Raw genomic sequence first — 13138 nt, 5'->3', positions numbered from 1 at the left:
ACATTCTGAAAAATTTTCATTAATTAGAAGCCACAGAACCAACCTTATATATTATGGTCACAGCTATATTTTTAAAGAAATAGAAAAAAATCTAAGCAAATGATTAAAATCCTTTTAAATTATAAATGATAAGAGATTTAAACAGATTTTTTTAAGTCACCTGCCACCAATAACAAAACCTGGTAAATCAGGATACAAAATGATTAAGAAAGAAATTAGATTAGTAGTACCTTCTGTATTTATGGTTATAGCATTAATTCAATGAGATCATTTTACACATTCCTAAATTTATTTGTTAAAAACTCTAACTTTGATTTACCTTTCTGTCATTTTAATATTTTGTGCAGTCTTTTAAGTTGATCCCCTTCTGGCTCTATGCTAGATTTTTAAAAACTCATATAGTATTCCCAATACATGAAGACAATCTTCAGGTAACCAGCCAGTCCCACCCTTCAACAAATTATGAATCACAACTCAGAGTTAAACTTATCAGGCATATCAGTTAAAAAATTAACTTATTTCTTCCTCCATTGTCTATGTACTTTGTATTCACATTTCAGTAATAATTCTCATAATAACCATTCAACACCATGGATGCAAAGTACATAAATACACATCATGATATTCAGAAAAAAAAAGAATTTTTGGACAACTTTATTGTATTATTACAACAACCTTAAAAACATAAATAGTCCCTTCAGTAAAGATTAGTTTTCTTGTCAATTTATAATCTTATTTTTTCCTCTCTCCTAGGCTACTGATAAAGATACTGGTAATTATAGTGCTATGTCATACAGACTCATAATACCACCAATTAAAGAGGGAAAAGAAGGGTTTGTGGTGGAAACATACACAGGACTCATCAAGACTGCTATGCTCTTCCATAATATGAGAAGATCTTACTTCAAATTTCAAGTTATTGCAACTGACAACTATGGGAAGGGATTGAGTGGAAAAGCTGATGTACTTGTAAGTAGAGAAAACTTCAGATATATAAATTACACACAGCTGGGCAAGTGGTGCATTCCTTTAATCCCATGAACTTAGGAGGGTGAGCCAGGATGATCTCAGCAACTTAGCAAGGCCCTAAGCAATGTGGACCTTATCTCAAAATAAGATATAAAAATGATTGGGAAAGGTGGCTCAGTGATTAAGTGCTCTGGGTTCAATCCTTGACACCAAAAAAGAAATAAAGAAATTGCATGCGATAGTAATCAGGGAATTGTATTTTCAGCTCAGAATATTTTTAGGAATAATTTAAAACAGGTTTCTAAAACATAAATATCATTAATTTTCATCCACATTTTTAACATCTAGCCTTTTGTAATTTAGAAAACAACAAAAAAATGTTTTGTAGCAATTTGTAATCAGTAATATTGTTCTTCTGACTTTCTTTTGATCTGTGCACAACTTCAGTGGTAGATCATTTCCAAAAATAGTTTTATACTAGTTTTTATTGAATATATTTAAAACTAATTTACATATCCTGTGCAATTGCTACTGAGTTGGAAGTGTGGGTTATTTGGACTTTTCTATGATAAATCTAATAAAAATTAGAATTATTCTTGAATATATTTGTCACATAAAGATGGAGTAAGGCATAGTTTGTATATTATTCTTCTTGTCATAATAAATCTCAATTTCTCACAGTTCTCTTCATTAAGCTATCTGGACAAACTTAACCATCATATGCATGCAGTCATAAATGATCAGGTTTGTCTTCTTAGATAATGGTGAGAACCAATTGCCATGATTCTGGTGGGTATGAAGGCCCCAATTGTCCCCCAGCTACACTCTCCTTTGTAACTGTAAAACTATAACTGGATGAAGAAAGGACAATCTCAACCAAGAAGTTTAGACATAGAAAATACTAAGGTTGATATAGAATTTTGATCAAATTAAGATCTATAAATGTTATAAAAGAATTCCATTTCTTATTCTGTTTTTTAAGTTATGCACAATGGGTACCTTAAAGACTAAATAATAAGATCACTACACAAAGTATAGTCAAAATATGATAAATACAAAAAAATCTATAAATAAATAGAATATATATAATTTGAACAGAGTATATATGGGATTTATATATAAATAATGTGAAATTTATGTTTTTTAAAAATTTATACTTTATAAATAATATATGAAAATTTTAGCATATGCTAAAATATATTTACAAGGAAAAATTCAAATAAATCATTATATATATCATATATTATTACATTCTGACACAAACTAAGAGCATCAGGAAAGCCATCTCAGCAAAATTACATAATCCTATAGTTCAAAAAAGTAAGATATAAAAGGAATGACTTCTATGCACAAGACACAATATGTGCCAAAACCAAGGGGAAAGAAAAGATGACAAGTTTGGAAAAGTCACAGAAATTTATTTACTCAGAAGAGAAGAATGTGAGAAGGAACAGGAATAATTAATAAGGCTAGAGATGAAAATAAGTGGTCCACAGAAAAGACTTAAGCCACATGAAAAATGTTGGTACTTTTCCCTAAATACAGTGGGCAGCCACTGGAAAGTTTTAGTAAGATTGGGATAAAAGAAGGTTATTAAACTTAGAAGAAGGCTTCTTGTTTAGTACAAATATAGTTCTCCCCTGAGATGGCACCATTTTTACTGCTGCTTTATTAGTGGTGGCTTTTGTTTGATTCTTTTTCATTTTTGTCTGTCACGGTCTTCATATTGCCCACTGGTAGAGTAGGATCTTCTGTGTACAATCTCATCACTTCTAAACCCTACCTTCCTCCTAAGAGTCCAGTCTTCATTCTCATCATCTGTCACTCACTACTCCCTGTGACCTCTCATATATATGATGGATCATTATCCATCATATATATAACTTTAGCTCCTGAATTACTGTTCACTATCTCCGCTAATTCTCTGGACTTAATTTTTTAACATCATTCATTATATGCAATGTTGATTTTTTCAGTGATCAAAATTCACATTCCTTGAATGCCTTCTTTCCCATGACTCCCCCCCATTTCAACCATTCAGAGCCATTATCTTTGCCACTACCTCCATTATTTCCATTTCAAACCTCTTACTCTTTGACTATAATGCTGAATGTGTCTAACTAAATTTATCACTCTTTGTCACCACTAGGACCTGCATTTCAGTTAGCTGACAATATATTTTCTGTCCATCATGTTTCTATTGAGACCTCCTAATGTTCTCCTTTCTTGCTTATCAGCTTTATGGCATATTTTCAATTATAATAAACATGTTAATATAAAAATTTAGCTTCCTTTTTTCCCTATATTATTTATGGTTCTCCAGAAAAACAGAACTAGTGAATTTACTAGACTGGTTCAGTTATAAGGCTGAAAAATTGCACAACATCCATCTGAAAACTGAAGAACCAGGGAATCTTGGTAGAATGGTTCAGTCTAAGAAGCCAGAAGCCTGACAACTGGGAAGCCTGATGACATAGCTAGCAATTTAAGACTGATGGCTTAGAGCTCCCAGAAGTCAGAGGCCCTGGAGTGTATATCCAAGGAGAAGAGAAAATATGACCACTTAGAAAGGAAAAGCCAAAAGGAAAGAGAGGATGTTTTCTTTCTTGGTTACATTGTTACCTATGGAGCAACCACCAACTGTGTGGTGCAGTCTTCAGTGAAAGCACAGCTCACCCACTCAGTTCACTACCCCACACTCCAGTCTTCTCCAGAAACATCCTCACAGAAGCTCTTAGAAGTAACACTTTACCAATTATCTAAACATCTGTTAATCCAGTGAAGTTGACAGCCAATCACACTACCTTTTCTGATATATGCATTTAGCAAAGTTGTGACTCTAGTTAATTCCAACTCTCTACTTTCTCCATACCTCTTCCCATGCTGATTTTATCTGCCAAAAAGAAACACAGTAGTATGATTAGTTTCATTTTAAATGAACTTTTATTTTCCAGCATTCATTCTGTATTTCTTGAAGTGTTCACTCTCAATATTCTAGAAAATCTGTTCCCAATAGTCCAGTATATTATCTGCATCCTCATTGTTATTTAATGGAGTAGGATTCTATTTCATAAAGCTAAAACTAGCACTCTACCACTAAATCGACTTACTGATTCAAAACACTTTGCTTCCTTTCATAGTTTTTTTTTTTATTCCCTATGCTTTATTCCCATGAATTCCTTAACTTAAAGACAAAATATGTCTATTTACACCTATTTGGTAGATATTTACACAAAAGTAAGTGCTGTAATCACGTCATTTTGAGAAAACAAATGATAGTATTTCCTGCTAATGAAAACATTGAAGATTTTCAGCACAAATTGGATATTGGAAAGGTTATATCTGCCACTAAGAAATGACAGCTTCTCTTTACTTAAAGATTAACTTATGAGATCAATGATCATAGTAAATAATATTTCTTTTCTTGATATTATATAACAAAGTGTGTCCCATTTGAAAACTCTGACAAAAATCTGAACTAAAATTTTCCACATGATTGAAAAAGACATTGAAAACTCATTCATGGGTAAAAGATAAATTCAAATTACAATAAAGATAAATGAATCTTCAGTGTTACTAAAAATGTTTCTAAATGTGGTTTTAGATTTTACATCAAACCTAACCTTGCAGAAATTATCACTTGAGTTTTAATGTAATATCAAAGAAGAAAATACATGATGATCTGAAAAGGCTTTAAAACCATTACTTTCATTTCATGAAAAGTGAGTGTATAGCAGAGTTCATTTAAAAGGAACAATGACCAGTTCAAGCAGGAAGTGATGCATGTATCTGTAAATGGATTGTCCAACACACTAGCTTTCAGTCAAATGTAGCTACTGATCACTGGAAATTCACCTGGTCACCATCGGATGTGCTGTAAGTATCTAATGCACACTGGATTGCAAAGACATAAGATGAAAAAAAATGTAAAATATTTCCTTAATAAGATGTTTTATATTGAATATATATTCGGATAACATTAAAGTTTAAAATATTGGGTTAAAAGCATTATTGAAATAATTTTGCCAATTTTTATCTGTCAATGTGGATGCCATAAAAATGAAAGTACTATATATATCAGTTGTTTATGAGTTGTGTTGTATTTGTATTAGATGGCAATCTCTAATTTTCATGGGATCAAGAAAGGGAAATAAAAAGATAGTATGTTCATGAGGAAGAAATAATAGGGCTTAGAAATAAAATATGTAAATTAGAAACCTCTGTTTTAGAACTCTGTGATTCAAAAATATAAATTTTCTTTTTTATTGTGCCTAGTCATTTTAACCTATTACAAAAGCAATACCTACAATGATATAAATCTATATTTTGAAAAGTTTCACTTATAACCAACCTATAGAGCTGAATTAAGGAAATTTGTAGGCTATTTTTACAATTATGGTATAGGGTTTTGTTATAGTTCAGAGGTGGAGCACATGCTTAGTATGAACAAGGTCCTAGGCTAAATCCCCAGCACCACACAAAAAAAGCATAAAAATATAAAATTATGGTGTAATTAAACCTTTTGAATTTCTGAAATATCTTCATATTGTTATTATGGGAAAGGAACAATTTTAGAGGTAATCTAAGACAATATATTTGTAGTTAAATGTAGCCTGACTTTTATTAATTTAACAGAAATAGACATATATACTTTTTCATTTCTTTCTTTCTTTTCTTTTTTTGGTTCTGGTGATAGAAGCCAGGGGTGCTTAACCACTAAGGCCCCAAGTGCTCTTTATTTATTTATTTTTTCAGATACAGTCTAAGTTTTTGAGGTTGGTCTTGAACTTGTGATCCTCTTGCCTCAGGCTCCCTGAATCTCTGGGATTATAGGAGTGTGCCACCACATTCATTATATTCCTCTTATGACCTAAGAATACAAATCATGTCAAAATTTGTCAAGATCTAAGAATATTTTTGAAAAATTATAAAAATCTGTACATATTTCTGAGGACCTAAAATATTACTTACTTTTTACATTGATTCAATCAGACTTTAGTTCCAAAGCTCACTAATAAATTTAAAATCTTTTTGAATAAGTTATTTCTCCTGAATGCAGCAAAAACATTGACAGTCCTTAAAAGGCCAATGATAGTTACTTATATCTGCAATGCCAAATTTTGCTTCCCTACTATATAAATTGATTGAATTCTAAATATTTATTTATAAATCTGCTGCTCAATAGCATAACACAAGCACTGAAAGTCTATAGCTTCTTTGCACCCACATATAACTAACAGTCTAATTTTTATTGCTCTAAAATTATTAAGATTCTACCAATAACTGTGGTAATAGAACTTAGATATTTGAGCTGATGGGGTAAATATATAATAAAAAGTCCAAAATTTTAGTACTTTAACAAAACAAATTTTCTTTTTCTTTCACATGACATAACAAGAGAGTGTACATGTTTGACTAGTGTCCTTTAGAGTTATTCAAAAAAGTTCAGAGACTTTTGTATTTCTCCCCTTCTTTATGGCTTCTTCATCCTGATGTAGATGGGGGTGGATTTCACAGATAAAAGAAGTCTAATGTGATTAATTCTTTCGCTTCCTGTCTTTACATTAGCAAGAACTTGATCATGTCTGTAATAACCAATCTGGGAGTCTGGGAAATCTATTTTTACAATGATCCCACTAGGAAAACAGAAATAGCTGAGTGAACAGTTAATCAGTGCTTATTACATATTATCAAATATGCATTTACCAAATATGCCTTGCATGCATTTTATGCAGGGCCCAAATGCTGATAGGAAAAAACATGTTTCTTGGATATAGGGACAGATATATAGAGACACATCCAACAGGACGGATACTGATGTTAACCTGTATTAAAGAAAATAAAGAATGATTATCCCTGTCATCCCTTCAATATACTGCTTATGCTCTTCATTGCTTTGCCTGTCAATAACTACCATGTTATCACTCCTGAACCTCCTCCCACTAAGTAGTTGGAAGTACTTCCGCTCAAATACACTGGGATAGCTCTTCATTCCTGAGGCCACTAGTTCAGAACTTCTGAGTCCAGGTGAGAGGACAGTTATAGGATATGATGGGAGGTTCAGGAGGTTCAGGAGGTTCTGGTGAAGATATTTCTTTTTTAAATAATGTCATATGATTGTTATTTTTCCAGGATATTTCTTTTTCACTAGATTTTTTTCTGACTTTTCATGGTCTGATATTAAGATTGAGAGAGAGAGAGGAGAGAGAGAGAGAGAGAGAGAGAGAGAGAGAGAGAGAGAGAGAGAGAAGGAAAGAAAGAATTTCATAAGTCTTATATATGTACAACTAGAGATTTTTCATGTGTTTTTCTGCTAATACTCAAAAGTAATTTGAAAAGGTTTCTACATAACTTTGTTCTTTTTATCCAGGACCAATAAGAAAAGAAAAAGTTACATAAAAACTGTGAAAATCAATTTTTCTAATGAAGTTACATGATTTTTGTAAATAAAGAATCAGGACTGATCTGTTTAAGTAAAACTTAGGTATTTGGGTCCAGATAGTTATATAATGAGTTAGAGGTACAGAGGTCACACTGCCCATGTTAACTGTTGTGCATAGGTGATAAGCCAACAGATCCCTGGCTTAGTATACAGTCTTCAGACCTGATGTATTAGAGTAAAAATGGTTAGAAATGTTTTTAATTGTTTGCAAACATTTTTTCATAACAGTTTGCATTTTTTCTCTTCATTGAAATATTCAGCAAATCTGAATTTTCTTTCTAAATAGTAATATTCAGTAGAATTAAATGGTAGCTGAGCTCTTCAAAGGAATTGTGTGTACTCTGATTTGCAACACTTGCACTTCTCCCAATAATCTTGTGGCTACTTCACATTCAATTTAATTAAGTGATTGTTGTAACTATATGACTCTGATTCCCTGATAAGGCATTTATGTGCAACATAGATGGTAAAGAAGTTGGAGCCTATATAAAAAGTAGATGGCAACATAAAATTATTCTCTCTATAGATTGTGTTGAATTTTTGAGTAAAAATAAATGAGTTATTTTTCTTCTGTTTTTCAGGTCTCTGTGGTCAATCAGCTGGATATGCAAGTCATTGTTTCCAATGTGCCACCTGCTTTAGTGGAAAAAAAGATAGAAGATCTTACAGAGTAATGGATTTTGTTTACTTATATATTTATTTTCATGTGACTAATTTTAATTTTATTAAGTCATTTTAATCATTATGATATTCAGATTAAAGCTATCTTTTAAAAGAGTTTCTTCATGATAAGTTAGATTACTATTTTCTCTATATAGCTTCATTGGAAATATGTAAATATTTTGATACTACCTTCAAGGATCAATAAAAGGTTTGAGAAGATTTTATTATTCTGAATGCTTTGATTGATACAGCAACAAAACTTCAAAAGACTGCAAATTGCTAATATTTTGGCAATTACGTCCATAGTTTAATGTATGCTTCATTTGCAGTCCTAGATTATATAAAAAATAAAATGTATTATGTTAGCAATCTAGCTAGTCCAGAAAATGTAGTTTTAAAAATAGTATGTCTCAGTTTATAGAGATTATTCTAAAAAAACATATTTAAACTAATTTTGAACAATATGTCTTCTTAGTTATATAAAACATGTAGTATGTTCTTATTCTTTGTTAACATTGGACATTACATGGTCAAATATGTTGTTGACTCGGTTATAGTTGCCATTATTTATTAGGCTGCTATTCTCTAATTTTATACTATCACACAGTATTAAAATATCTTCACTATTTCATTCTAAACTATCCTAACATATTTTGTAATTATCATATCTTGTATTTATCTGTGTGTTTGTGTGTGTGTTCTGCACTTTCATATGGTACCCTTTTTAAACTCTAACCCTTTATTCTGTTTTATTTCTCTTCAAAGCATTATCTAATATTTTGGCAAATATGTCATTTTACCACTAGAATATAATCTTTATGTAGGTAGGAAATTTATTTTTATTGCTCTAACTGTAGTTATATATTAGGAACTTGATACTTCTATTCAATGAGTGTCTTGTGCACAAAAAATCATGATGCCTTTTCTTTATATTTAATTAAACTGAAATAGAAAATCCGAAACAAAAGTACAGTTTTGTAGAGATTTGTAAGACATGATGAACTTATTGGATATGGTGGATGTGATCAAATGAAGAAGAAAAAAATTGTTTTACAACTTCAGATAAATGTATGATTGCAAAAGGAGCTTGAACTTCATATGACTGGTTTGTAACACAGACTATAACAACTGATTGTTTCAGACCTAAGTTTCACCTTTGGTCAATAAGAACTAATAAAGCCTATGAGATTGTTGAGAACTAAATTATATACCTTTACAATGAATATTATGAATATACAATGAATGTTAAACTTTTTACATAAAGAGGATTTTATATAAAGGACAGTTCAACTTTACATAGAATGATATCATGTTTTTGAACATTTTTAAAAAAGAACTTAACTCTATAATGAATAACAGTTTATGAATTCAAAAGTACATATGATATTCTATTGTAAATGGGCAAGATAAGTTAATACTTGTGGCTATACTTTCTTATCTTGAAAACTGGAATAAAGACATCTATCTTTTGATAATTTTTTTTTAATACTGGTGATGAAACCCAGGACTTTGCACACACTAAGCAAGTACTCTGCACTGAGGTACACCTACAGCTCTCTTTTAATAATCTTGAAAGTATTAAATATGTCTTTTCCAGTATAGTAAACAAAAAGACACATATTTGCTTCATTCCTTTTCTCATTGTGCTAAAATTTCACATAATAAATTTTATCATTTTAGCAATTTTTAAATTTATAACTTTTTATTGTTAAATTTCTATACATTGCTCTTAAACAGATTTCCAGAATGTTTTTATCTTGTGGAACTGAAATTCTATATACATTAAATAACATATCTCCCTCTCCTATTATCCCACCATTTTACTTTCTGAATATATAAATTTGATGACTTTAAATATATCATGTAAATAGAATAATACAATCGCTCCTTTTGTAATTGGCTTATTTCACTTAATGTAATAGCATCAGTATTCATCCATGGTGTATTATGTCACCAGTTCTAGTCCTATTTTAAGGCTAAATTTTATTCTATTGTATGTGCCTACTATATTTTGTTTATCCATTCATCCCTTGAAAATCATTTGGGTTCCTTCTACTTCATGGGTATTGTGAATACTGCTTCTATGAACATAGGTGTACAAATATCTTGTATAGACCTTGATTTCATGTTTCTGTATATATGCCCACAGGTGAAAGTTTTGGAATATATTGGAGTTCTACTTCATTAATATTTTTAAAGTACATAATACTGTTCTATAATATTTGTATCATTTTATACCAAAAGTACACAAAGCTTTGTACTACTTCACATTCCTATCAAAGATATCTCTTTTTCTCTTAATTTTGTTGATAGTAACCATCATAAAGGGTTCAAGGTCATACATTGTTGTGTTTGCATTTGAATTTTTCTGGTGAGTAATACAATTGAGCATAGTTTTGTATGCAATTAGCTGTTTGTATGTAATCTTTGAAGCAATGTCTGAGTTGTTTGACTATTTTCACAGGAGTTATTTGAATTTTTTGTAGTTAAGGTGGGGAAGGAAATTCTTCATATATTCTGATATAAACTCCTCACCAGACATCGGATTTGCAGCTTTTTGTGTGGTTCCATAGGTTACCTATTTGCTCTGTTGGTTGGGTCCTGTAATAAATACAAGATTTTAAATTTGATGTCATCCCATTTGTCTGTTGTTGCTTTTGTGGACTATGGTATTGGTATCCCATTCAACAAATCATTACCAAATGTAATAGTATGTAACTATACTTATATGTTCTTTACTGGGATTTTATAGCTTTAGGTCTTACTTGTAGGTCTTTAATCTATTTAAAGTTAGTTTTTATATATGGTATATTCTTTTATATGTAGATACTCAGTTTTTCTATCACCGATTGTTAAAGGGATGGTCCTTTCCATTCCTGATTCCTCTTTGTAGATTTCAAAAATATTTTTGTTGTTGTTTTTTAGTTGTAGTTGGACATAATACCTTTATTTATTTATTTATTTAATGTGGTGCTGAGGATCGAACCCAGTGTCCTGCATGTACTAGGTAAGCATTGTATCACTGAGCCACAACCCTAGTCCCAGATTTTAGATATTTCTCAAGAAGGAATATATTGACCACTTTTTTGAAAGTTACCTTAGTTGATGAAAACAGTAGAACTTTTAGACCTGATTAAGCAGTGTGAATCCCTACTTGTTCATCCTATCAGTACTAAAGAGTAATAAAATATAAACATAAACCATGTAGACCACAGAGTGCCAATTAGTTTAATTAAATATAAAATTTATTGTTCCAGTGACCAGACTAATTAACATGTTCATTCCCTGTGGACATTCATAGACGACAAGTCATTTCATCATCAAAGCCACTTTCTGTATTTCCCATGAGACATTCCTGTTATAAATGAAGTGGACATTTTGAATTCCATGAGATTATCACTTTTATTTTTTTTTCCTTTAGGTAGACCCATATTTAAGGCCAAAACATAATCCAAAGTTTCCTTGGAAAGTCTAAAATTATGATGAATCAGTAAACTTGATGAAAGGAAAACTTAATAACCTTATATCCACTTTGTGATGAAAAAGTTTTTGCAAACAAGACTACTATAGTTTGATAGCTAACAGCATAGCACCTGGAAACTAGAATGCTTAGAGTAAATCTTGGCTGCTATAATGGTGATAATGATTAGTTCCACATTGCCCCAAATGGGCTTAAATTGTTTCAATAAATTTTAAAATCATTTTTGTTATGTCATGCTTAAACAACTGGTCAAATCCCGTTGGTAATAAAACATCTTTTTTTTTTTTTTAGTTATTGTTTTTGTACTGGGGCTTGAACCCAGGAATTCTTTACCACTGAGCTATATCCTCAGCCTTTTTAAAATATATTTTTTTGATATTTATTTTTTGGTGTAGATGGACACAACACAATGCCTTTTTATTTTTATGTGGTGCTGAGGATCGAACCCGGGTCCGGTCCATGCTAGGGGAGCGCTCTACCACTGAGCCAGGATCCCAGCCCTCCTCAGCCTTTTTTATCTCTTATTTTGAGACAGGGTTTCACTAAATTGCTGAGATTGACATTGAATTTGCAATCCTCTTGCCTCAGCTTTTAAGTCACTGGGATTACAGGTGTGCACCACAATGCCTGGTGAAGCATCTATTTTTAATTAGATTAATGCATTCAACAAATTTCAGTGTAAGTATGTTATCCTAGTCTTCCTATAGATAGCCTTACACAATGCAGTGTCTCAGGTTGATCTTAGAATTTATCTGTTTGGAACTTTGTGTTTTTCTTACTTAAACGTTCTTGAGATTAAGGCATAGGGGCAACAGCTGGGAGGATAAGAGTAGGAACAATTTAACATCAACAAATACTTAAAAATAAGCATACAGAAAAGAAACTAAAATGTATTTTTATTTCTTGACTTCTTCATTTCTTCTTCTTCTTCACTATAAACCCCAAATTAATAAAATTAATAATAATTAATAATGATTGGGGTTCTAAAACTTAAATCACAAGATTATATAAAAAATATTTTGGAAATACTATACAAATTGGAAGCAGTAATTTAGGTCTCAGAGTTGCTCCAGTGCTTCTCTTACTTTCTAAATACAATATGAAAATTCAATTTTAGTAGGACTTTATTGAAGTAGTTATTGATTTAATGTGCAAGAGCCTCATTTCCATGAAATATTTATAGAGCACCTGAAATGTGTCTGTGTAATCAATTTATAGTTCCTGGAATTAAAGTTACAAAACATACTTTGGAAATCTAGCCAAAACACATATTTCTAGGATAAGAATTCAGATGTCTTTTGACAAGCAAATCCATGAAACAGTAAATAATAAATTTCATTACTTACATTTTCTTAAATCAGTATAATAAAGACTTGGTCTTGAAGAGAAAGGTTAAATTCTGTTTGAGTTAGAAGGAGTTATGCTTAAGCTACACCCCACTAATGATTAGCTAAGAAATCACGGATAATAATTGACCTCTTTAGGTGTGCTAATATCCATAACATAAAGCTAGTGATTTACTCATTAAAAAGTTAGTTACGAGTTGTAAGCCCTCAGATAAACCAGAAAACAAAGATTACATG

At 31.1% G+C, this 13138-nt stretch overlaps 1 protein-coding gene across 1 annotated transcript in view; it reads left to right on the top strand.

Moving 5' to 3' along the window:
• The window catches only part of LOC144255071 (protocadherin-15-like), a 452955-nt gene that overhangs the window by 392381 nt on the left and 47436 nt on the right, over positions 1-13138 (top strand). The window contains 2 exon segments of the mRNA XM_077799103.1: positions 754-969; positions 7993-8081. Coding sequence (XP_077655229.1) covers positions 754-969; positions 7993-8081 — 305 coding nt within the window.

This window comes from Urocitellus parryii, chromosome 5, assembly GCF_045843805.1.
Source record: "Urocitellus parryii isolate mUroPar1 chromosome 5, mUroPar1.hap1, whole genome shotgun sequence".
Taxonomy (NCBI): Eukaryota; Metazoa; Chordata; class Mammalia; order Rodentia; family Sciuridae; genus Urocitellus; species Urocitellus parryii.
Note: the sequence above shows the minus strand (reverse complement) of the source record. Positions and strands in the feature narration are given on the sequence as shown.